The 27611-nt window shown below is 44.3% G+C and overlaps 1 protein-coding gene across 1 annotated transcript in view; it reads left to right on the plus strand.

Annotated features, from left to right (window-relative positions):
- The window catches only part of SUSD4 (sushi domain containing 4), a 110726-nt gene that overhangs the window by 80184 nt on the left and 2931 nt on the right, over positions 1-27611 (plus strand). Inside the window, exons 6-7 of the mRNA XM_069954495.1 lie at positions 25010-25201; positions 25383-25527. Of these exons, the coding sequence (XP_069810596.1) occupies positions 25010-25201; positions 25383-25527 (337 nt within the window). The remainder of the gene's footprint in view (positions 1-25009; positions 25202-25382; positions 25528-27611) is intronic.

A 27611-nucleotide genomic window follows, 5' to 3' on the forward strand; every position in this document is an offset into this window, starting at 1 on the left:
TTTCTCGGATTCGCAGGGTACTACAGAAGATTCATACCACAGTTTGCCCACATATCCGAACCATTGCAAGAACTACTGAGAGGGCATCCGCCTGAAGTTCGTAAAAAGAAGTTGCCCATCATCTGGACTGACCGGCAGGAGACTGCCTTCCAGACTCTTAAGAGGCTTCTGACCCAGCCTCCTATCTTAGCTTACCCTGACTACCAGCTTCCATTCCGCTTGTACACCGATGCCAGTTACCTAGGCCTCGGAGCAGTCTTGTCCCAAGTGCAAGATGGGAAAGAAAGAGTCATTGCCTACGCAAGTAGAGGTCTGCGAGGTGCAGAGAAGAACGACCAGAATTACAGTTCTTTCAAACTGGAGTTCTTAGCACTCGTATGGGCAGTGACCGAGAAGTTTAAGGATTACTTAGCAGTGACACCCTTCACTGTCTTCACTGACAATAATCCATTGGCACATCTCAACACGGCAAGACTTGGAGCGTTGGAGCAACGCTGGGCATCAAGGTTGGCAAACTATCAATTTACTGTGAAGTACCGCTCTGGCAAGGTCAACATCAATGCCGATGCCTTATCCCGCCTACCAACAGGTGAGGAACCACCCAGTACATTGGAAGATGAGTGGGAAGAAGTCGAAATGCCCGCATTCTACACCCGTTTTGCTCATCAGAAAACAACTGTGGTTGCACAGAGTCAAAATGCCAGGCCTACCCAATCTAACCAGCACCTTGAAAATGTTTCCTGGAAGACTCTCCAAGAAGAAAGTAGAGTGTTGGGAGAGATCCAGGACTACCTGCAAAGTGGTAGGATACCACGCAGACTGCGTCAAGACTATCCTGACCCTGAGCTGCTACGTCTCTGGAGACAGAGAAAACGCCTGTTTTTCTACCAAGGTCTACTACAGAGGAGTACTCTTGACCCAACCTCAGGTGAGCGACTTCATCAGTTGCTGATCCCACGTAGGGATGCTCACATTGTACTTGAGGCGTACCACGACAAATCTGGACACTTTGGTGTACAGAAGACAAAGGAGAAAGACATGACCAAAGAGCTCCTTTGCATCCTATCAAGACTCAACGTCCTCTTCAAATTGTTGCTATGGACCATGTAAAACTGGAGTCAAGTAGGTCTGGGTATACCTATGCCTTGACCATAGTCGACCACTTCACAAAGTTCGCTGTAGCAGTACCAGTGAAGGATTTGAGTGCTCAGACAACTGCTGAAAAGCTTTGGAAGAATTTCATTCTACCATACGGCTGTCCTGATCACATTCTAACAGACAGAGGAGCTGCATTTGAGTCGCAGTTAATCCACCAACTCTGCCAGCAGCACAACTGTAAGAAGTTGAGAACCACCGCTTACCATCCTCAGGGTAACGGTCTTTGTGAGAAGATCAATCAGATCCTCATCAGCATGTTGAGAACAGCCTCAACCTCTCAAAGGGCTGATTGGCCAAAATCACTACCTGAGTTGGTGTACACCTACAACAACACAGTCCACTGTTCCACTGGATATACTCCATACTTCCTAATGTTTGGTCGTCAAGGACAGTTACCATCCGACTTGGCCCTTGGAGTACAAGTACCAGATTCAGTGAACCCTTTACCAGAAATCACCTGGGTGAAAGACCACCAAAGACGTCTGGAAGAAGCTAAGGAGATTGTTGCCACTAAGATGGAAGAAGCCAGACGTAAGCAAGAAGCAGATTTTAATCTACATGCTCAATTGGAACCATTACAAATGGGAGATAGAGTTTGGCTAAAAAACCATCATCGAACAAGTAAACTTGATCCAAAGTGGGAAGCCGAACCCTTCACAATTGTGGCTGTACCCTATCCAGACGGAGAGGTCTACAAGATTGAGAAAGAAGGAAGAGAACCTCAAACCGTACACCGTAACCGATTGAAACTTTGCCTAAAGGAAGATCATCCAGCAGAGTTCAAGGATACAGAACCTAGTTCACAGACAGAAGAAAGCTCAGAGCTACCTGTTCATGTACCAAGTGCATTCTTTGACCCACTGTACATGTTTCTGGGACCTATTCTAACTGTGCCTACCTCAAGAGTTCCTACCAGAGAACTGGCTACCTCAAGAGCTGAACCAGAATCCGAACTACTATCAGTAGTAGTGGAGCAGCCACCTCCATTGAGGAGATCTGAGAGAACCACCAGAGGAATGCCTCCACTCAGATACAGAGTCTAAGTTCCGGCCTTGTTGGCCATATTGTTGATTGCATTATAATGTTCTTTATGAGAAAATGTTATAGCAATGTAATGTTCAAGCTTTAGTGCCTGACTTAAAGTCAAGAGTAACGTTTAAGGTATGTGCCTGGTTATATAGCCAAGATTCCCAGAACTGTTTATGTTAGTTATAATCTGCCATGGACTGCCTATTCAGTGACCTTACTTACCCAGAGACTCTCATGAACACTTTGTTGAGCTTTGTTTGTTCTGCCAAAAAGGGACTTCATGTTCATGGACACTACCAGAACTCTATATATATTGAGCTGTGCCAGAAGCCCTATACTACTACACTGTTATTGCAGCCATGTGTATTGCTTATTCAAAAGGACCACTCTAATATGGACTCTGTGCTAAGTGCCAATAGAGAGACTTTAAGAGTTCTCAGTTGGGCAGGAGCCCACTATGTTTACAAAGTTGTTTGCACTATATTTGCCTATGTGCCTAACCAAACTTTTACACTTTTACACAGGTATGGTGCCTTTTATTTGTGTTTCCAGCTTTCATCCTCGCCCCAGCCCGTCGCCGAGGCCGGCTTATTTTTAGAGGGGGAATTATGTAGTATACCAGAGCATGGTTCCTGTGGCTGGGCTGAGGATGGCACCTGTCAACAAGTGTTATTATATATTTAACATGTTTTATGTGCAACTATTCTGTGTATTTCTGTGTACCAGTAACTGGCAGGCAGAGAATGGGTTACATGCTTACACTGCACACTACACAACAGCGACACCTACTGTCCCTAGTGGGAACTGCTCTAGGTAGAGTAGAGATAGTGTATTAATCCCATAGGAAGTTGCTAGAAGGGGGAGGAGCAGTCTCCTCACAAGACCTAGCTGTGACAGGAAGTGGTGTTCAGTCCAGTTCAGTCCAGTCAGTGTGCAGTCACTGGCAAGTCAGTGTGTACAGCCACTATACAGTGCAGCTAGTGGTTGTTCTGCAGGCAGGCCAGTCAAGCCTGCTTGTTACTAAAGAAGGGGAAGGAGATAAAGGAGGAGAGACTGAACCAGAGGAGAGTTCTTCAGAAGTATTTACAGAGATACAAGGTATTTCTCTAGTGGGAATCCTAAGGGCAGAAACCCCTAAGCAAAAGGACTTGAGCATACTGGGTAGCAGAGATAACTGAGGCCTCTGTACCCATCTTCCTGAAATTCGGGGGGTAAGATTGACTAGGACCCCTGGATACCTCTGGGACCCGAAAGTTGTGGCCTAAGGCCCGGCCCAGTAACAGAAGCAGGAAGCTCCCTGGCAGACAGGGAGGGGAGAAGCAGACTCAAGCACCATTGGGAGAAGTCCACAGGATCACAGTGCTCACCAGCGTCCCACACGTACTGGCAGACCAGGACCTAAGGCAGGTCGTCCCTCTTCACACCACCAGGCTCTCACAAGCACAGTAGCTCAGTCAAAGCCGCCAGTATTCACCACTGTATGCTAAAGGACTGTATAACACCTGCAAGTCTTACAGTAAAGGAGTTGTTGTTACACTGCCTCCCTCCTTGTCTCCCTGTTGTCTGGTCCACCTGCACCACACCACCATCAAGGGCCATATTACCAGGCAGCAGTATTTTGGGGTTGGCCCCGGGGAACTACAAGTCCACACCACCGACCACCTTACACACGGGTGCAGCCCCCCTACAGAAACCGCTGCAGCAGCCACAGAAGAGAGAGAGATACCAGGGAAGCGCCAGAGAGTCCCCCTGTACCTGCAGAAGCCCTCGTGCCCACCTGTGACCGTGACAAGTTCCAGCCATCCTGCAGGTATAGCACACTCTCCCCCCCTGCAGCCCTCAGTGCATCCCCTCACAGAGGAGCTCAGCGCCACGCTCAGGAGAGACTACCATCACCATCATCCTCTCCTCACTCCCCTCACTCTCTTCCCGTTACCCCGGCCCGCTGCAACTACAGCTGTGCAACATTAAACAACGCATAAAAACAATACTGGCACCTTGTGGTAAAACTAGAGAATGCAGTACCACTGAAGCAATAACTTTCTGACCGGTGCCTAAAGCTCTTGACTGTGGGACACCACACTTATACAGCGCCACACTTGTTTACAGGTTGACGCTGGGTTCACACACAGTATATTTCAGGCAGTATTTGGTCCTCCTGTCAGGTCCTCATAGAAACCAAAACCAGGAGTGGATTAAAAACACAGAAAGGATCTGTTCATACAATGGTGAAATTGAGTGAATGGCCGCCATATAACAGTAAATAACGGCCATTATTTCTATTCAACAGCTGTTGTTTTAAGATAACAGCAAATATTTGCCATTAAATGACGGCCATCCACTTAATTACAACATTGTGTGAACAGATCCTTTCTGTGTTTTTAATCCACTCCTGGTTTTGGTTGCTATGGGGACCTGACATGAGGACCAAATACTGCCTGAAATATACTCTGTGTGAACCCAGCCAGTGTGGTATAGCAGAGTGCTTTTTAAATTCAGTCTTTCAAAAGGGGTTTTAGTCATAGTGTATGTTCACAGTGTGAAGGAAACCCTGCAGAATTTCACAGAACTTCAATAAGGAAGTAAAGACCTGTAACAAATCTGCGTATCTGCTGCATGTGAACATAGCCTTATATTTAGGGTGTATCCACAGGGGGGCTCCACTTCAACTGGCAGAAATCACTCCAGAGGATCCCATTCTCCTAGCTCCAAGGGGTGAAAGCCCACCTATGTGATGTTCATTCCATATCCCACTTTAGTTATTTAGTTATTTAGTTGGGGGGTTTTCTTTTCTTTTCTTTTTTTTTTTTTTTTTTTAACAAAAAAATGACATTTCTATCGGACACTCTTTTGGCCTCCATTGGCCTAAGGATATATTTGATCTATACCTCAGAAGCTTTCCATCAGTGTAGAATAATCCTTTATGTAAAGTTAAAGGGGTAGTGCGGCGCTAAACAATTATTCACAAAATAACACTCATTACAAAGTTATGCATGAGGGACGGATGGAGCGGTTCAGCCGGCCTCCCAAAGACTACGTCATTGTCACAAAATGGCGGACGAGGGTCGACACAAGATGCGGTGAGTATAATGCACCACACTTCTGGGTCTAGAGTGGGTGGGGGGAAACACGGGGAAGGGGGCCATTCACATACATAACATACATTATAAAGTTGTATAACTTTGTAATGTGTGTTATTTTGTGAATAATTGTTTAGCTCCGCACTACCCCTTTAAAGCTAGTCTTCGGAGATGAATATTTAGCACAGATATAAGAGAAGAAACTGTTGCATCATGAAACCACCACAGAGCTAGACCACTCAACAACATTACAAATTATACTGGTAAATGATTGCAGAGAGTTAACATTACAGAAAACATAAATCCCATACACATTGCTCCATATGGCCTTGTAATAAACAACTTGTTTTCTAAGCTGCGACAAACAAGAAGACGAATAAACAAGTAGTGTGCGATGATCTTGCACGACTGAGCATCTGTGGCAGCACGTTGTGAGGATGGTTTATAGGAAGACGAGTTGAATTCACAAAGTAAAATGTTTGGGGATTTTCTTTGAATTGCACCTTTAAAAATTGGTGTGCTACACACGTGTTGATATGAAGCCACATTGCATCTGGAACTACCTGGAATTCTTAAGTTAAGTTGACCTCATAGTGACCATCTAGAAATTACATGTGTTTCTGTGCTCTCAGTGAGGTCACCATCTCGGCCAGCAGAACCTGTATAATGAAGCTGCACGGACTGGGGGGGGGGGGGGGGGGAGTAATACTAACTCTAGCTGGTAATGTGATGTTGAGCTGATATATCATGGGATGGATAGAAGTCAAGATGGTGACTGATCAGGGGTCACATGGCCCAGATTCATTAATGAAATGTGTGGATGCAGCAGAGCTAGGATAAAACAGATGACACTGCCAGAACAATAGTGGCGAGTGTGCATTATATGGGCAACAAAAAATTCAGGAGTGCTTCTAATCTGAACTAAAACTGATTTTTTTTTTTTATCCACAACCCACACAGTTCCCTTATATCTGGATTCTCATTCCCCACCGTCAGACGTCTCCAAGATTTCCGACCGCATCTGTATAATAAACTTTGCAAAAGCTCCAAGGCGAAAACCAATTTCCATTTATAACGTCTTAAACCACAGCTCAGAGTCTAAGATTTTATTTTTATTCACATTTTACGTCTTAGATTTTACCATAGTAATTCGATAGTAAAGAAGCAGTTAAAGGAAATGGAAGATGGGACAATGTAAATAGAGGAACAGGAACAAGTTTATAGTCAGGAAAAAGAATAATAAAAGCGGCAGATTATCACATATTCCTGATTATAGAGAAGTAGGACGGGTTCTCGCTGTTCAGTCTTCTGATGGAATTTAAATTATTGGTTTGTGGCTTAAAGAGTACCTGTAATGAAAAAAAAAAAACTTTTGCCATGTTATCAGGCATGTCAGAAGTTATAGATCACAGTGGATCTCAATGCAGAGACCTGCTGTGATCAGGAGATATAGCCGAGGAGACAGCTCGGCAGTCATGCCATTTACTTCCCGGCTGTACGGCGGCGATTAAGTATAAGTCTATAAGACTACCTAGATGGAATAAGTGGCCAGCTGGTGAGTGGACTGCACTGCTGCCACGCTTTTTTCCCCATTGTGATCAGAAGATATAGCTGGGATCACTCCTCTTTAACCCCTTCCTGACACTGCCAACTTGTGTTTGTCTTTTCTTTTTTTTTTTTTTTGTTTTACAAGAGCTCGTTTTTTTGCAGGACAGGATATATTTTTTAATTTTTTAATGGACACTTTTTTTTGGTAGGGGGGGGGGTAGGAAACTAAAAAGAACTAAAAAAAAGAAAATACAATTCCTCCATTGTTTTATTTGTTTGTTTTTTACTTTTGTAAATGTGTACATTGAATTTGCTGTGTTAGGGCTCTTTTTTTGCAAGGTGAGCTGCTGTTTTTACATTTTGTAGAATATTACTAGGGGTTTCATCATCCTCTCCTTCCAGCAGCCTCTAGTTCCTCTTTCCCTTCTTGCAGCCCTTTTTATGAATGTTCAGAGACCTCCTCCGTCATAGTATAATAGTAAATAGAAGCCAGGCAGGAGGGGGATGCAGCTGCAGCTTCTCTGGGTCTGTAACCCAGCATGCATCTAGTGTAACATAGTAAATAGAAGGCAGGGAGGAGGAGGATGCAGCTGCAGCTTCTGCTAGCATGCTGTGAGAGGGGAGGGGTAGCAAAGGAGACTCTCTATTTGCTTATCACAGTAAGCATGGAAACAGAAAATACGGTTTTAAAAGACAGAGAAAAAGACCCAAAAAATCCAGGTGTTTGTGCTTGACTGGGCATCAAAACCAAGATTTCATTCATAGTATTATTAGTAACAGCTATATAATGATATATACCACCTGCCATTCAGTGTTCCATCTGTATTCGGTATTGTCTGTAACCTTCCAGTTCGCCATCCTCATGCTGGAGCGCTTGGCAGAAGCAGCTGGTATAACAAGCAGAATAAGCGGTGTAATTATATTATACTATATATGCCAGTAACTTCACATCTGCTACATCTGACCACGTTCCAAAACATTTCCAGGTAAGCGCCCAACAGGTTTCTACACCCTTTTGCGGTGGAATGTTTCTTTTCTTATCCATAGACTTTAAAGAGTCACTGTCGTATTTTTTTTTGCAGAAATCAATAGTCCAGGCGATTTTAAGAAACTTTGTAATTGGGTTTATTAGCCAAATATGCCATTATCTGCATTTAAAAAGCCTTTTCCCAGGTCCCCCCTCTCTCCTCTTTTCCATCCACTGCAAAAAATAAGGAAATTGTGACTTGTTCCATCAGACGTACCCAGTCTGTTCTAGGGAGAGGGGAGGAGGGAGTTAGCCGACAGCAGAAAGCAGATAACAGAGGATTACAGGCACAGAGCTGGGTGACAGCTGTAATCAGAGGTCAGAGAGGTCAGTGCTGACTGTCAGAGGAGATAGAGGGTGAGGTATTTGTAGATTAACTCTTTGTTGTCCTGTTTTTGGTCTTTTATTTAGCTCTTTCCATAGGAGAACAATGAAGACAGGGGGGGAGAGCTTCAAACTGCTTTTTCATGATAAAAATGCATTTTCGGGCTAATAAACCCAATTACAAAGTTTCTTAAAATTGCCTGGACTATTGATTTCTGCAAAAAAAAAAATCACGACAGTGACACTTTAAACAGCAGTACTGCCAAAGCAAGACAGGGGGCGCTTACTGTCTACATTGTACATCTGTGTAATTAGAGTCCCAACCAGTCTACTAATAAAGCGGTTGTCTCCTTAAGACAAACCATTTCGATGAACACGTCTCATGGATGGCACAGGGGGTATAAGCCTCCCCTGCAGAACAGGGCACCACAGATGATCAATGAGACATGGATAGAGCTGTTATATGGCTTCTGTACGCTAATATAGTATTATATGAGTATTATATGGTGACACTTACTTACAGTATATTGTTTTTGTAGTATATGTGGAGGTGGCAGTACTGTATGGGTTACAAGGCCTACGTGGCAGGAGTAGTAGTAGTGAATATCCTTTAGGTTGCCATGTGACTTATCATAGGATAGACTGAGAAGTGGGATCTAAGGCTCCACCAGGTCTTCATCCTTTAACCTTCGTACAATGATTTGGACCGCCAGGTGGATAAACTTAGAGAGTTCTCCAATATCAAGAGCTTACATCTTCCTGGCCAGATGGAGTAGCTAGCGGGCAAAGTCCTACAAGCCAATGTCAGGGCAGGCAGTAAACTAATATAATCAGGACAGGCAGCAGAGAGCACAATGAAAACATCTTTGTAGTCATTGGTGATCAAACCTATTGTTAAGTCACTGAAAATTTTTATGGTGGTCCTTAAAGGGGTATTTCCATCTGAGTTTGGATAACAAGCTGATTGCTAGGGGGTCCGACCACAGGGATCCCCACTGATCCTGAGGACAGGGACTCAATGACCCTTCACGAATAGTAAGGTTACAACAGCTGGACCCCCAACGACCAGCTATGGATAGGGATAACAAGCTGAGATGGGATTACCCCCAGGGCTGTGAAGTCGGAGTCTGAGCTAGTTTTGGCTGGAGTTGGAGTCGGAAAAAAATGTACCGACTCCAACTCCAGCTTTAAAATTTTTTTAAAAAAATGTAGAATTGAATTTTGATATGAATTTTACAAGTTTTGCTCATGAATATATATTATGAGCAACATTCTAATAGGACACTGGCCCTATTACATAAGGGTGGTCGGGGAATATATCAGTAATTCGACACTGGCCCTATTACATAAGGGTGGTTGGGGAATATATCAGTGATAGGACACTGGCCCTATTACATGAGGGTGGTCATAGAAAAGTTGTCGGTCACTATTTGGCAGTTTGTTTCTGAGCTGGAAGAGTCCATTGTGTGGGGGGAGATCTGTGCTATTCTCTTCCTGGATGCTGGATGACTGTATATGAGCAGCAGTGTAATATGAAGAGGAGGAGGAGGAGAAGACATAAGTAGTGTAGCAGTAACCTCTGTAGTAGTGTAGCAGTAACCTCTGTCCTCAGTGTGGGGTTTTCTTTCTGGGAGAAGATTGTGTGTTTTTCTTCAGTGTTCTATGGCTGCAGCTGTGTGTGTGTGTGTGTGTGTGTGTGTGTGTGTGTGTGTGCTATGGCTGCAGCAGGCTGTGTGTGTGTGCTATGGCTGCAGCAAGCCTAGTGTGTGTGTGTGTGTGTGTGTGTGTGTGTGTGTGTGTGTGTGTGTGGTTTGCGCTATGGCTGCAGCAAACTGTGTGTGTGTGTGTGTGTGTGCTATTACGTGCCCCCACAGTAACCTTCTATATCACTGTGTGACCCCCTTGTATATCACTATATTACAGGTATCTGGCATTGTTAGCAGTGTTTCTGTGTGTATGGTGAATATTTAGTTAGAAACATAGATGACTGTCAGCAGGAAAAGACCACCTGCTCCATCTAGTCTAGTCGTGAGTAGTTCAGGACATGGAGGCTGGAGACTGGCTGCATCCACTGCACACACAGGAGAAGCTGCTTTATATACAGTATTCCTTTATTCCCTCAGAAGTCGCCCCAGGATCATGTAGGACATTAGGGAGAAGCTGCTGAGCCAGTGTGAGAAATAACTCCCCTGGTATATGACTGGCCATTTATGAAGGAGCAGGAGCCAGAGTCGGGAGTCGGAGTCTGAGTCAGTCCTGATAAAATTCAGGAGTCTGAGTTGGAGTCGGAGCTGCAGCTTACCGACTCCACAGCCCCGATTACCCCTTTAAGTACAGAATACTTCAACACTGCTAAACTTAGGACCACACCTTGTTGTTAAAGACGTTATAGCTTGTAGAAAGAAAGTCTCTGTGTCAACCATACCCATGTATCTGTCCACTACCTCACCAACACACTCGACTAAACTGGACCAGACCCTAGGGGTTGTGTGTGTAAGTATAGAGAGCAGAGATAGGTAGGAAAAGGAGAGCATCTCCCATTGGTCAGCACAAAAACAGTAACCCTATAATGACTACAGCTGTGCAACATATAGGGGAGATTTATTAACCCCTAGACGACCCTGGACGTACAGTTACGTCATGGAAGTCTGTCACCAGACGACCCTGGACGTAACTGTACGTCCTGGGTGTTTCTCCGCTATGAAGCAGGTGGGGTGCGGGCCGGCTGCAATCAGCAGCCGGCACCTCACCGTTAATGACAGGCTGCAGCGTGTCATTAACTCCTCAAATGCCGCAATTAAGTGTGACAGGGGGAGCCCCCTGTCACTTACCGATCGGGACCCCCGCAGTGTGACTGTGGGGGTCCTGATCATTGAAACGGACCGCCGGAGGTCTCTCACCTTCCTTCCGCACGGTCCGATCGGCGATCTGTTTCACTGAGCCTGTTTCAATGAGCAGATCGCCGATCACACTGATCAATGCTATGCCTATGGCATAGCAATGATCAGTGTGTACAATCAAACTAATGTATGTAGAAGTCCCCCAAAGGGACTTCAAATGTGTAAAAAAAAAAAAGTTAAAATCACTATTACACTACCCCAAAGCCCCTCCCCCAATAAAAGTTGAAATCACCCCCCTTTCCCATTATATAAATAAAACATATAAAGATAAATAAACATATAATATACCGTAGCATGCGTAATTGTCCGATCTATTAAAATATAACAAGCGTCATTGTGATTGGTGAATGGCGTGCACGAAAAGAAGGAAAAAGTGCGCAGATTACCGATTTAATGTTACATTATATATAAAAAAAATTTATAAAAAGTGATCAAAACATCCGATCTTTACAAATATGGTATTAATAAAAACTAGAGATCATGGCGGAAAAAATGACACCCCACACAGTCCCATAGGTAAAAAAAAATAAAACCGTTCTAAGCATCACAATAGGCCCATTTTATTAATAATTAATTGCCAAAAAAAAAGATTTCATTAAAAAACATATATATAACATTAGAGAATCTGTGTAAACCTGCATATGGTTGTGTTCAGACTGACCTATAGATTAATAGTATCATGTCGCTTTTACCATATAGTGCATTACGTAGACACAGGAACCCCCCAAAGGTTACCATATTGCATTCTTTTTTACGATTTCACCAATTTATATCTTCATAGAAAATAACTTTGGAATTCCGTGGTTGAATGAAAGACGCCATTACTAAGTACTACTATTCCTGTAACAAATAAGCCCTTACACAGCCTGTAGATAGATAACTGAAAGTGCTAAAGCTCTTAGAAGGGGAGGAGGGAAAAACGAAAACACTAAGATCAAAATTTGCGCAGTCCAAGGGTTAAACATGGTGTAAAGAAAAACTGGCTCAGATCAGATTCCACCTTTCATTTTCCAAAGAGTCTGTGAGGAATGAAAGGTGGAATCTGATTGGTTGCTAGGGGCAACTGAGCCAGTTTCACTTTACACCATGTTTGATAAATCTCCCCCATAGAGCTTAAGCACAACACTGGCACCTTGTGGTGAAACTAAAGAATGCACCTTCATCACTACTGAAGGGATAACTTTCTGACCAGTGCCTAAAACACTTAACTTTGGGACAGCACATTTACACTGTCCTATAATAACATAACACAGGGCCTATCTAACATAAGGTTGGCACTGGTTAATCTTCTAGGAGCTGTCAGCTGGTTGTACATGTTCCATGCAGTGTTTGTACTACATGCCGGATATTTAGATGAGCAGACATATTATAGGTGGTCGGGCCATATCTGACAGGATGAAAGCTGCCATTTTGACTAATGGAGTAGGTACTAAATGAGGTAGCCATTCTCTAAGACAGAGTTCTCCAACCCGTGGCTCCCCAGTTTTTGAAAAACAACAACTCCTATCATGATTGGAGGTGTAGTTTTGCAACAGCTTGGTAAACACTACTCCATAATACATTATATAAAAAGGAAACCCCTGTCTTATTTCATTGCACCCCAGGCTACCTGAATACTGTAGATACAGACTATGTTGGGTACATTGCGGCCCCTCACACTGGATATGCCCAGCCTTCGGTAAGGAAATACACAGCCCTTTCCCATCATTTCCATATCAATTCATTTCTTTGCTCAGGGTCTCCCGCCTGTATGTAAACTAGGATAATACTCCGGAATAGCAGATATTGAAGACGTCTCCGGCATCAATCTCTAGCACAATTGCTTCCTCCGACATCCATCCCATGATTGGTTCCCATTTTCACAGCTTGTCGTTGGACGTGTCCCGTCACTTTTGCAATGTGTCGTATAGATTTACAAAGCAAATCTTTCATCTCATCCCTTTCTACATGGTGGCGTCTAGATGCAGCTTGTTCAGCAGAGCAGGGAGGCTCATCTGTGTTTATTGTGGAGAACAGATGCCTATTTTCTATCGGAGCGTGTCCTCATTTTACACACAGTAAAATCCCAGGCCAAGCGTGGCTACTTTTTTTTCCTCTCTAATCACGAAAATCTCTGTGCTGCTTTTTCAGCCTACTTGCAAATATATGGCAGTAACCCATTTGGCATTGGGGGGGAAGTGGATTTGGCACAAGGCAGGAAGCTCTCAGTGCAGAGACGTCCCCTCCGCATAAGTCTTAGTCTTCGAGTTGCCTCTCGCTCCTTTGCCACAGGCTCATTCTATCAGTAGCAGATGCTTCTTGTCCGATAAGCCAGACAGAAGAGAATGACTCTTGTGTAAAGCCTGTGTAGCCTGGGTACCGCACCAGCTAAACATGTACAGGTTGCGCTATGCCAGCTGTCTGGTGTCCAGGATTTCTGTGCGCTTCTTTGGTGTCTTTGTGTTTCACAGGGTCTTATTATTGAAGTGCTACGGAGAGTAGATTACTTGGCTGCCACAAGCCAGAATAGTGGTGTCAGGTGGAAAACAAAATATGCCAGCAAATGCGTAATTTATAGGGGCTGAACATCAAACATCTATAGCGTGGGAACATTTTACTATGAGATCGGCTTTATTCTGAGCCCTTCTGCTTCCAGTTACACAGCTATAGAGTGAAATGATAAAATTCTGGTTGCCTCTAGGGGGAGCCTCCGCATACAAATGTATACAGCTCTCATAGAGCAGATCTATCTTCATTGGACGCTACTGTTGTGCTGCAGAGCAGTTGGCAAGTGATCATGAGGGCCCTATTGCTCCCTGTAGCTAAACCCCTGGTAAAAAGTAGAGAACTTACTCCAAATTTAGTCCCCTGTGGTGCGCTCCGGCATTCCCCCAGGGCATATCTTTCTGTAGAGGACTTGCTGGAAAAGCTCAAAGAGGTATCTTTTATGTTAGTCAGTCTACCCCCTAACAGGTCTCTTAGGGCCCTATTAGACTAAGCGATTTTTAACAATAAACGATCGCAAACAAGAGCTACCTGAAATCGTTCACCATATTACACAGAACGATATTCGTTCCATTGTTTACTCCAGCTGATTCCAGCAAATAAATAAACGATGTGGAATTGCACTGAACGATTAGCGAACGAACGTGGACTTACAGTCAATGAATGTGAAATTACAGTGAATGATTAGCGGACGATTAACAATTTTAGGTTCAGCTCAAAACATGCGATCAACGACACATAAACAATTTATCGATCATTGCCTGCATTCACAAAAACAATTATCATTTAAATTCAGATTTATAATGATTTTTGGCACGATAATTGTCCCATGTAATAGGTCCCTTAGAGAGACTTGACTATGGACTGTAAAAAAGAGAGTTCGTGGAGCCTCATTAAAGAGTATCGAAACACGGGACTAGGCAGATATCCCTCTGGGAAGGGCCCAGCCAAGGGGTGGTACCTGTATGGAAACCACCAAAACCACCATATTAAGTGGACCTATAAGTTAATGTAATGACAAGGGGAAAAACCAAGGCCAGCTGTTTCAGGGTGTAGCCTCTCATCAGTGTGGAGCAGGATTCTGGGAGCAATGCACCTAGGATTCCACTGCATTTAACCAGCAGTATTATCTTTGGCTGGTCTCCCTGAGAACAGTGATCTGTTTCCCATATAGCTCTACTAGGCATTGCTTCCACCTAGCCAGAATCCTGCTCTACACTTATGAGGGGAAACACCCCGAAACAGCTGTCTGTGGATGGATACCTGGCCTTGGTTTTTCCTTTGTCATTACAGTGACTTATAGGGCCACTTAATATGGTGGTTTTCGTCGTTTCCCTACAGGAGCTGCCCCTTGGCCACACCCTTCCCAGAGGGATATCAGGCTAGTCCAGTGTTTCGAGACTCTTAAATGAGGTTCCACAGACTCTGTTTTTTGCATATTCGTATTTCCCAGGGAGCAATTCACCTAGGACTTCACTGTATATTGAGCGCTTTAACCAGCAGCTGACAGTGTTATCTTTGGCTGGTCTCCCTGAGATCAGTGATCTGTTTCCCGTATTACCTATGGACTGTCCACAAAGCGACCAATGTAATTCAATATCCTGTTCAGGGATACTACTATAATACACCTAGAAGTGCCGGAAATGTAAGATACCTAGTCAACATGGAGTTGCGTGAACTCGACCGCCCGTTACTGCTTTGCTACAAGGTCAGATGTTGCCATTCGTCATACAAATTATTCTTTTTACAATTCTGCCATTTGGCAGGAGAATTCTTTTAGCTTGTATGTATTACAAAGTGATTAAAATGTGTGGATATCTAAGATGCATTCTCCTTAATCTTTACTGCCAAAACCAAGCTTGAAATGATATCTGTATGCTAACTTACTTGTTTATGCACAATAAAACATTGTTTAAGAAAAAAAAAAAAAAAAGATGGACCCAGGGCTGGCTCCAGGTTTATGCAGGCCATTGAACCAAGTGGAAAACCATTTTATTTTCACATTTATTTATAATAAAGTTTAATTAAAAGGGCCCCTCTGCTGCCACTAATGGCTGTGTTGGGAACTGCAGGGCTGCTCATGCATGTTGAAGTGTAACTATCTTCTTTAGCAGGCTGCCACACTCCCGAAGCAGGTGTGTGCCAGTGACAGAATTGTTTTGGCAGCACAGTTGATTGCATTGTATTCAAAGGCACTGCTGGAAGAAATCTGTCTCCGGCACACGCCTACATTGGAAGCATGTTCAGATTGTGACAAAACCACGCCCCAATTGCCACTATTGTTGGAGAAATGGAGTAGGGCATTGCTTTGGGCTGCATTTGGAACGCATTCTGAGTTCAAATATGTTAGGTTAAAGGGGTTATCCAGCACTACAAAAACATGGCCACTTTTGCCTCACTCTTGTCTCGAGTTTGGGTGGGGTTTTGAAACTCAGTTCTATTGAAGTAAATGGAGCTTAATTGCAAACCGCACCTGAACCAGAGACAAAAGCAGGGGGGAAAAGTGGCCATTTTTTTGTAGCGCTGGATAACCCCTTTAATGAAGGGCAGTGGGTTGGCATGGCTGGTACTTTCCCTTTTAATTCCTATGGTTTCAGTAACATACCTACCTAATGTACTTACCTAATTTTAGGCCCTACTAAAGACTTGATTTTCTTTTTATGATGTTCTGATACATAAAACCATAAAAGAGAGCGTACTGACTTTTCCTCTCGATTGCGTCTAATACGTGCGGTTTGAGAAGTTTCTAGAATACTTGCACAATAGCTACCCTTTATAGGACCCAACAATAAGAAATCATTATCAATGTCAATAATTGAAGATTATACGGGGGGGCGGGGGTTGTATAATACGTTCAATCAGTTCTCATTCACTAAATACATTTTGGAAACTAGAATGTGGATTTTGCACAATTTTTTATTATTCCGTGTTTCATTGTGAATGATCTAAGAATATTCCTTGAACTGAATGGTACTGTAATTTGTGAAGACATCACTGTTAGCGGCTTATAATACACTCTGACCATGTGCTCAGTGATGCGCACAACATTAGTCATCACGCCATATTCCATATTCCATAGTCCACTAGTCAGTTCCTAAACTAACTAAATAGCGTTTCAACAATTTCTCCTCAAAGCGAATGAATGCAAAGAGGGAATACAATGCTTCTTCTTATTAGGAACAGAATAGAATTTGTCTCCGATTGGCTGTAAGACGCGTCAATCTAATTTTGAGTCAATAAAAGGCTTCTAGAAGAAGCCGAGATCACTTGAAAAGTACATAGGACACCTGACAAAGAGGCAAGGAGGTATTATCACCACCCGAGACTGATGGGGAGTATTCTCGCTAGTATATACAATGAGTGGCCACTAAATTAGAGCCCTCCATCTGGTATCAGGTTGGGTCTCCTTTGGCTGAGAACCATAGCAATCCTTCCTGGCATAGCTTTTACTAGGTGATTAAATGACTGCAGGAATATTGGCCCATGTGGATGGGATCACTTCTCACAGTTCAAATTAGATGGAGGTCCTGGCAAGCTATGAACTGCTCGTACTACCTCCTGCCAGTGATTTCTATAAGATGAATATCTGGGGACTGTGAAGGCCAATTTGTTATCATATTCGTGGAGCCAATCCGTGGTTACGTGACCCTTGTGCCATAAGGATAACCACAATGCTTACATAATCCCTACTGTCCAAATGTCCATCCACAGATATCAGAGGAGCCTGATGTGCCTACAAAACATTTCCCCAACCAGTATACCACCTCTACCTGACAGTAAGAGCTCATCAACTCAAGCTGCCTATGTCAAAGCCTGACCCCATTGGTGCCACAGAAATCTGGATCCATCTGTGCGTCCATGTTTCCCCTCCAAAATCTCAATCCATCTGACCAGGAAATTGTCACCTGAGACTCCACAGATGATGTCAGATGAAATTTTACTGCCTGAACCCTTTGTTCTCAGAGAGATAAGGCACCACCAGAGTTGGCCTATTACACAGGTCATTAAGAGGAGCAAACGAGCGCTCTCAGCGCTCGTTTGCTCCTCGTTCCCCGCTCGCTGCCGCCGCTATTCGACGCGGCTGCAGCGAGCAGGTGAGTGCAGGAGGGGGCGGCGGGGAGCTGCGGGGGGGGGGGGGGCTGCCCGGGTGATCGCTGACCATCCGGGCAGCCCATAGGATATAGCAGCGTCTGCTGCCGACGCTCCTATTCAACGGAGCGACGGCAGCAGATCTCTGCTATATCAGTCGCTTGTTTTTCAACATGTTGAAAAACAAGCGACTGCAACAATCAGCCGACATGAACGATGTCGGCTGATTGTTGCACTCTATTCCACGGGACGATTATTGTCCGTAGCAGCCGATATCGGCCGAATACGGGCGATAATCGTTCCGTGGAATAGGGCCTTTACCCTTCCCCAAACATTCATGTGTATAGAGAGGACAGGAGAGAAAACTGTTACCCGAATAATCAGTTGTTGAAGTGTCATGTCCGGAGTAAACTAGGCATTGGTCTACAAATACAATTGCTACAGTGGAGATGCTTTTGGGGAAAACAGGGATACGGATCAAGGCGGAGGGAAAGCTGAATGGAGCAAGTACAGATACATTCGTAATGAAAATGTGATCCAGAGTGCTCTGGACCTCAGGCTGGGCAGAAGCTTCGCCATCCAACAAGATAATGACCTTAAGCATACTGCCAGGACAACACAAGAGCAGCTTAGGGACAACTCCGTGAATATCCTCGAGTGGCCCGAGCCTTGAACCCAATGGGACATCACTGGAGAGACCCGACAATGGAGCCCACCAATGGTCTCATCCAACCTGACAAAGCGTCAGAGGATCTACAGAGAATAATGGCCGAACATTCCCCAAGTCCAGGTGTAAACCTTGTGGCCTCATAGCTAAGAAGACCAAAGGCCTGATTCCCTGCCAAAGGGCTTCACCTAATGCTGAGTAATGGGTCTAAATACTGATAGAGATGGGAGATTCTTGTTTTTCCTTTTCAAAACATTAGCAAAGATTTCGACCATCCCGTCCTCACTTATTATAGGGGACTGGGAGCAGAACGATTAGGAACAAGCAGCAACATAACAAAGTGTGACAAAAGAGACCGTTGCTGAAGGCTGCCTAAATGTCGATTTGTAGATTATATTCCTGCTTGCTTTGTGCAGACAGCAGGACGCTAACATGTAACTTCCATCATATTCTATTCCTGCCTCCTTCAGAATATGGAGGTGTAACCAGGTTGTTATCGGATTGTGCTTACTAGAACAATGCTGATGAGTAATATCATGACGCAGAAACTCTTTCCATTGTATTGAATACAGCAACATAATAAATCACCGGATAAGTAGGTGCTGGTAAAAAAAAAAAAAACACATCCCTATATGAATGAGACCCGATAAGCCACTTCATAATCCAGGATATAATATTAAAATCATCCCTTATGATCAGGAAGGCGGCTGGTAATGTTATATATTAAAGCAGCAGAATGAGAACAATGCGCAGTAATAACCCACTAGACATTTTGTATCAACATGCAATAACTCAGCAATAAGTGGCCGCTCTCCAAATGTGAATGGTGGTGGGGCTGAGGGGACCTGAGCCCGGATTTCACATCAGTGCAGATGTAATGACATTTCTTAGTGTCAAATGGAATATCTGATATTAAAGGGGTTATCCAAGGTTAGAAAGACATGGCCACTTTCTTCCAGAGACAGCACCGCTCTTGTCTGCAGTTCAGGTGGAGTTTGTAAATAAGCTCCATTCACTTCAATTGAACAGAGTTGCAAAACCTACAGCCAAGCTGGAGACAAGACTGGTGCTGTCTCTGGAAGAAAATGGCCATGTTTTTGAAATGCTAGATAACCCATAAAACCGGTTTTAATTATTTTTTATACATCTATATTGTGTTTAATAGGTGGTATAATGAACCTAAGGCTATGTTTACACATGCATTTAGTGTTAATTAGCGTTATTTTGCCCTAAATTCCCAATTTTAAAGTAAATTAGCAATTTTTTAAAGCAGTTTTGATGGAATTGCTGCAAAAATATTGATATTTTATCGCAAACTGTGCATTTCGCCACAAAATAGAGCTAATTAAACACACATTAAATGCTATGTGTAAGCATTTAGCCTTACTTAAATTAGAATTTACTCCTCAGAGGTACTTTTTGTCTATTAGTATCCAAACACTGTACCTATACCAGAGCTAACAGAGAACGAAGCACCTATACCAGAGCATACCAGGAATGGTGCTATAATATCAGAGCCAACCAGGAACGGTGCAACTATACCAGAGCATACCAGGAATGGTGCTATAATATCAGAGCCAACCAGGAACGGTGCAACTATACCAGAGCCAACCAGGAACTGTGCAACTATACCAGAGCCAAGCAGGAACGATGCAACTATACCAGAGCTAACATAGAACAAAGCACCTATTCCAGAGCATACCAGGAACTGTGCTACTATATCAGAGCCAACCAGGAACGGCGCAACTATACCAGCGCCAACCAGGAACGGTGCAACCATACCAGAGCCAACCAGGAACGGTGCAACCATACCAGAGCCAACCAGGAACGGTGCAACCATACCAGAGCCAACCAGGAACTGTGCAACTATACCAGAGCCAACCAGGAACGGTGCAACCATACCAGAGCCAACCAGGAACGGTGCAACCATACCAGAGCCAACCAGGAACGGTGCAACCATACCAGAGCCAACCAGGAACTGTGCAACTATACCAGAGCCAACCAGGAACGGTGCAACTATGCCAGAGCTAACATAGAACAAAGCACCTATACCAGAGCATACCAGGAACAGTGCTTCTATACCAGAGCCAACCAGGATCTGTGCTACTATATCAGAGCCAACCAGGAACGGTGCAACTATACAAGAGCCAACCAGGAACGATGCAACTATACCAGAGCCAAGCAGGAACGATGCAACTATACCAGAGCCAACCAGGAGCGATGCAACTATACCAGAGCCAACCAGGAGCGGTGCAACTATACTAGAGTCAACTAGGAACAATGCAACTATACCAGAGCCAACCAGGAACGGTGCAACTAAATCAGAGCCAACCAGGAACGGTGCAACTATACCAGAGCCAACCAGGAGCGGTGCAACTATACCAGAGCCAACTAGGAACGATGCAACTATACCAGAGCCAACCAGGAACGGTGCAACTAAATCAGAGCCAACCAGGAACGGTGCAACTAAATCAGAGCCAACCAGGAACGGTGCAACTATACCAGAGCCAACCAGGAATGGTGCAACTATACCAAAGCCAACCAGGAATGGTGCAACTATACCAGAGCCAACCAGGAACGGTGCAACTATACCAGAGCCAACCAGGAACTGTGCAACTATACCAGAGTCAACCAGGAACTGTGCAACTATACCAGAGCCAAGCAGGAACGATGCAACTATGCCAGAGCTAACATAGAACAAAGCACCTATACCAGAGCATACCAGGAACAGTGCTTCTATATCAGAGCCAACCAGGAACGGTGCAACTATATCAGAGCCAACCAGGAACGGTGCAACTATACCAGAGCCAACCAAGAACGGTGCAACTATACCAGAGCCAACCAGGAACGATGCAACTAAACCAGAGCCAACTAGGAACGATGCAACTAAACCAGAGCCAACCAGGAACAGTGCAACTAAATCAGAGCCAACCAGGAACGGTGCAACTAAATCAGAGCCAACCAGGAACGGTGCAACTATACCAGAGCCAACCAGGAATGGTGCAACTATACCAGAGCCAACCAGAAACTGTGCAACTATACCAGAGCCAACCAGGAACTGTGCAACTATACCAGAGCCAAGCAGGAACGATGCAACTATGCCAGAGCTAACATAGAACAAAGCACCTATACCAGAGCATACCAGGAACAGTGCTTCTATACCAGAGCCAACCAGGATCTGTGCTACTATATCAGAGCCAACCAGGAACGGTGCAACTATACCAGAGCCAACCAGGAACGGTGCAACTATACCAGAGCCAAGCAGAAACAATGCAACTATACCAGAGCCAAGCAGGAACGATGCAACTATACCAGAGCCAACCAGGAGCGATGCAACTATACCAGAGCCAACCAGGAGCGGTGCAACTATACTAGAGTCAGCTAGGAACAATGCAACTATACCAGAGCCAACCAGGAACGGTGCAACTAAATCAGAGCCAACCAGGAACGGTGCAACTATACCAGAGCCAACCAGGAGCGGTGCAACTATACCAGAGCCAACTAGGAACGATGCAACTATACCAGAGCCAACCAGGAACGGTGCAACTAAATCAGAGCCAACCAGGAACGGTGCAACTATACCAGAGCCAACCAGGAATGGTGCAACTATACCAAAGCCAACCAGGAATGGTGCAACTATACCAGAGCCAACCAGGAACGGTGCAACTATACCAGAGCCAACCAGGAACTTTGCAACTATACCAGAGTCAACCAGGAACTGTGCAACTAAACCAGAGCCAACCAGGAACGGTGCAACTAAATCAGAGCCAACCAGGAACGGTGCAACTATACCAGAGCCAACCAGGAATGGTGCAACTATACCAGAGCCAACCAGGAACTGTGCAACTATACCAGAGCCAAGCAGGAACGATGCAACTATACCAGAGCTAACATAGAACAAAGCACCTATACCAGAGCATACCAGGAACTGTGCTACTATATCAGAGCCAACCAGGAACGGTGCAACCATATCAGAGCCAACCAGGAACTGTGCAACTATACCAGAGCCAACCAGGAACGGTGCAACTATACCAGAGCCAACCAGGAGCGATGCAACTATGCCAGAGCTAACATAGAACAAAGCACCTATACCAGAGCATACCAGGAACAGTGCTTCTATATCAGAGCCAACCAGGAACAGTGCAACTAAATCAGAGCCAACCAGGAACGGTGCAACTAAATCAGAGCCAACCAGGAACGGTGCAACTATACCAGAGCCAACCAGGAATGGTGCAACTATACCAGAGCCAACCAGGAACGGTGCAACTATAGCAGAGCCAACCAGAAACAGTACAACTATCCCAGAGCCAGCAACAATGTATCTATATATAACCTATAATAATTGGATAAATAATATAGTGGTCTATTTTCCACCCCGGTATTGCGGCAGTCCTTCATGTATATGCAGACACCTTGGCATCCCTATGTCACCCGTCTCACATTGGGATACAAATAGATTTAGTGTTGTGGGGCTGGTGCACACATTAGAGCATGGCGGAGGGGAATGTGCCGCAGGAGACCGTCTCTGCTCGCCGCGCTGTTACTAATCTGGAGATAATTTCTGCACAGCGAGACGCATTGTTTTTGCTTGTGATGCAGAAAAATGAGAAATAGCGAAACAGATTATTTGGGGAATGTTTACAGACTCCTGTGCTGGTTATTGAATCAGCCTCTCCGGAGGTTCATCGTGGATCATTTACATACATAATATAATCATTGTAATTATAGTGTCTGGGCCGGAGTTTCCTATAGGGACTGTAGGTCTGTGTCTATAGGCAGCCCTAGGGGTGGGAAGCTAAGAGTTACACTAAAATGTATTTATATGTAAATGAAGTATATGAATATGGTGATTAGGTATTCTTAGCACTGTGAGACTTAATGGAGGAGAACCCACTGGCTGTGCAGCTGTTTCACAACTACAACTCCCAGCATGCCCTGACAGACTGTAGCAGTAACATCTGCTTAGCCACATGTTGGAAATCGCTGTCATAGATCCAAAAGAAGGCATAACCGAAATGTACGTCGGGGTGGGGGCTGCTGGTGGACTCTACCTCATTGCCACTCTTGGTAATATACCTCTAACTTTGTTTACAGTTACTACGTTTGTGATATAAGTATTTGTAAGGTGTATGTTTTCTCGATTTAGCAGATAGGATACTACTCTCATTTGCATTACACCTTTATGAGTTACCACCATCACCCCCTGCTTGTATGTTCGTTGTCGTTGTGTGTTTTTTAACCTCTTTTCCAGAAGTGGTTGATTGTTTCATTCCTTTCTGCTTTTTGTCATTTCATGTGTGTTTTTTAATAATTTATACAATAAAGATTTGTTTATATTGATATCAGTTCGAGGTTCAGTTGTGTTTTTGTTGGTTTGCTATATATATATCCAGCCTGGCACTACTATGCATGAATAACACCCCCATACTGTAACTGCCTGCCTACCCACCAGCCTTCTACTGCATGTGATATACTAAATCTATCTGTCTCCAGCCTGCTAAAGCATCATGCATATGCATCCAGTCCGGCACTGTGTATATATATATATATATATATATATATATATATATATATATATATACAGTGCGGTGCTCCAAGCTGCATATATATGTATACACACACATGCAGTGCCAGACTGGATGCATATATATGCATTAGCAGGCGATAGATAGATAGATAGATAGATAGATACGATAGATAGATACTGTAGATAGATAGATACGATAGATAGATACGATAGATAGATAGATAGATAGATAGATAGATAGATAGATAGATACTGTAGATAGATAGGAAATAGAGATAGGAGATAGATAGATAGGAGATTGAGTATGTGCAATAGCATGCTGGTGGGTAGGCAGGCAGTCACAGTATGGTGGTATCAGGTCTGGTATAGTAATGTTATATCTCGTACAGTATGGCGGTATGGCTGTATGCTTTAAATGTGCATTGTCTGAAGCTGTTACCTACCAATCCTGTGATAAGAATCGCTACAGACAATATGCAGATCATGTAAGCAGTTAAAAACCGCATAGAAAAAAAATTCAGACAATGCATGTGGCCGAAACCATGCGTCCATTTCTTCCCCAGTAGTCGGGAGGGGGCCCATTGGAAAGTTTGCTATGGGGCCCAGTCATTTCTAGTTACGCCCCTGGGTAGTGCCCTGTTGTCAACAGGCTTACAGTAGGTAGGTTTCCCCTGTAGATAGGCCCCAGTAGGTAGGTTCCCCTGTAGATAGCCCCAGTAGGTAGGTTCCCCCCTGCGGATGGGTGCCAGTAGGTAGTGCCCTGTTGTCAACAGGCTTACAGTAGGTAGGTTTCCCCTGTAGATAGGCCCCAGTAGGTAGGTTCCCCTGTAGATAGCCCCAGTAGGTAGGTTCCCCCCTGCGGATGGGTGCCAGTAGGTAGTGCCCTGTTGTCAACAGGCTTACAGTAGGTAGGTTCCCCCTGTGGATAGGTCTTGAGGACACACATACAGTTAAAAGGGCATGACTCATGGGCATGGCTAAAACTGTCTAACCATCCCCTGTAAATGAAAGGTTAACTTAAAGCTGTGAACAACTGATTCCTGGAATAAGTCACTCTTATAGTTGTCCCGCCAACAACACTAATTCCTTTTACCCATATGAACTATATCTAGAATGTTCTTTACTATATCATATAAGTCATTGACTTATGTTTCACACGTTCCTCTTCTCTTTTAGTTTGCCCCCTTCCCCCGATGGTGGCGCATGGAGATTACATCTGTCACCCTCAGCCCTGTGAACGGTATATACATGGGACTGTGATCGAATTTTACTGTGACCCCGGGTACATGCTTTCCAATGATTACAAGTACTTCACCTGCCAGTCTGGAGAGTGGTTCCCATCATCTCCGCTCTACTGTGAGAAGATGGGTAAGTTGCTTCTAAAAGTAACATCAGCGTTTGTTTTTTTATACCGTCAGATCCAGGTCCATCATCCAGTGTATTAAAATCTGTCTCCAATATTCCTATTGCTGCTACTCTGTCTTATAGCTTCTAGCAATCGAGGATGGACACCCTTATTTAACTATTTTCCTTTGTTGTCGTTGAGTAGAAAGATCCTGGCCAAACAGCCAAGACACGATGCTGACAACATGGAAGATTGTGGCGTTCACAGCGAGCAGCGTCCTCCTGGTCCTCCTCTTGGTCATCATTGCCAGAAGTTTCCAGACTAAGTTCAAGACCCATTTTCTTCCAAGGTGTGTACCTGGGCCTGTGTGATCTGCTTCCAGCTATAGGAATGTAATAATCACTCAGGATTAAGGTTGAGCGGAACTGTTCGGGTTCAGCAATGTTCTCCGAACCTGGACACTTACCGTTTGATTCCCTGCAACTGGATGCTGCCAAGAAAACATGGACACAGCCTATGGCCTATGGCTGAGCACATATTTTTGAGGACTCCCTGGGATGGCATCCAGCTTCTCTAGCCACTGGGAGTCTTGTTTAGAGAACGTAGCAGAGTCCGAACAGTTTAACACTACTCGAAATGGATATCTTCTACATGGGGGCATATTCAGTGAGATGTTATGGAGTGAAAGGAGTTTGGTGTCATTTATGTCTATTAGATGATGTTAGCTGTCATGGTGCATTTGCAGTTCTATTGGCTACTTCCTTATTTTAGCCTCACTTTATGTTAGCATCCCCTTCTGGTTCAGGGTCTGCACAGAATTTGCTGTGGTGCATTGTGAATGATGGCAGCAAAACTCTAAATGTATCTGGCTTAGCAAATTTTGAAAGACAGATATGAAACTGATATGAGAGATAGATAGATAGATAGATAGATAGATAGATAGATAGATTTCATGATAGTGTTCATGATAGAGGAGGACTGGTGTTAAGTCTGTAAATATAGTATGTACAGAAACTCCATATCCTCAGTAAAGGACCTGATTGGTCCTCTGGACAGACCTAGGCACCAACAGTGAGCTGTGGGCCAATCGATAACTCATGTTAAATCAGAGGGTGGTGTGGTGCTCTCCCCATCATGGAGGCACCCCGTGTCAACAGGCTAGAGATATCTGGCTATCCCGTGTTTTGAGACTCGCAACCGAGGCTCCACGGACTCTTATTTTGCATATGTAAATTTTTGGGGGCATCAGTGGAGACTCTTGATTGAGTACTTAATTGGAATTTTTTCGCTGTTCTCCTTGAGTTCAGTGATAACTGTGTTTTGTTGGTTGATTTTTTATTGCCCTAACTAGCCAGAATCCTACTCCACACTGACGAAGGGCAAAAACCCTGAAACGGCTGTCTGTGGATTGAAGCCTGCCTTGGCAAGCCCTTGTCATGATGGCAATACTCGCACCTTGAGTTGGACATTGACAAAAAGGGGCCACCCTGGTGTTTCCCTATTTATGTTCCAATACTCGCAACCGAGTGGGACTTAAGGGGTTATCTATCAGGGTGGTGTGGTGCTCTCCCCACCGTGTTTTGAGACTCGCAACTGAGGCTCCACGGACTCTTGTTTTGCATATGTAAATTTTTGGGAGCATCAGTGGAGACTCTTGATTGAGTACTTCATTGGAATTCTTTCGCTGTTCTCCTTGAGTTCAGTGATTACTGTGTTTTGTTAAATCAGAGGAAAGACTACGGGACTAGAGAACTAGTGGGGATAACCCTACAAGATCCCCTGTGCCATATGACCTACAGAGCTGTTAAACCATGGTTTCTAGTAGGGATGGTCTGAACCTGCCAAGGTTCGGGTTCGTACGAACCCGGACTCTCGGCAATGATTCCCGCTGTCTTAAACCTCTGTGGAGAGGGTGGCTACAGCGGGAGGACCACCTGGAAAACCGGGATACAGCCATAACCATAGGCTGTATCCCAGTTTTCCAGGCGGTCCCTCCCGCTTTATCCACCCTCTCCACGGAGGTTTAAGACAGCGGGAATCATTGCCGAGAGTCCGGGTTCGTACGAACCCGAACCTCGGCAGGTTCGATCCATCCCTTGTTCCTAGCAAACAATGCAGGATCTTTCTTGGGATAGATAGATAGATAGATAGATAGATACATATGAGAGAGAGACAGAGACAGATAGATATGAGATAGATTTGAGATTGTAACAAAGTTAAGATGGTTTAAAAAAGACAAGAGTCCATCAGGTTTAACCTAGAGAAATCCTACTGTGTTGTTCCAGAATAAGGCAAAAACCCCTATGAGGCAGATGCCAATTGTCCCAACACTGGGAGAACATTCCTTCCCGACTCCAATGGCAATCAGAATAATCCCTGGATCAGTGTTTTCTCACATGAAATTTAATGCCCATAAATGTGAGACGGATGTAG

Source organism: Dendropsophus ebraccatus, chromosome 15 (genome assembly GCF_027789765.1).
Source record: "Dendropsophus ebraccatus isolate aDenEbr1 chromosome 15, aDenEbr1.pat, whole genome shotgun sequence".
NCBI classification, from domain to species: domain Eukaryota; kingdom Metazoa; phylum Chordata; class Amphibia; order Anura; family Hylidae; genus Dendropsophus; species Dendropsophus ebraccatus.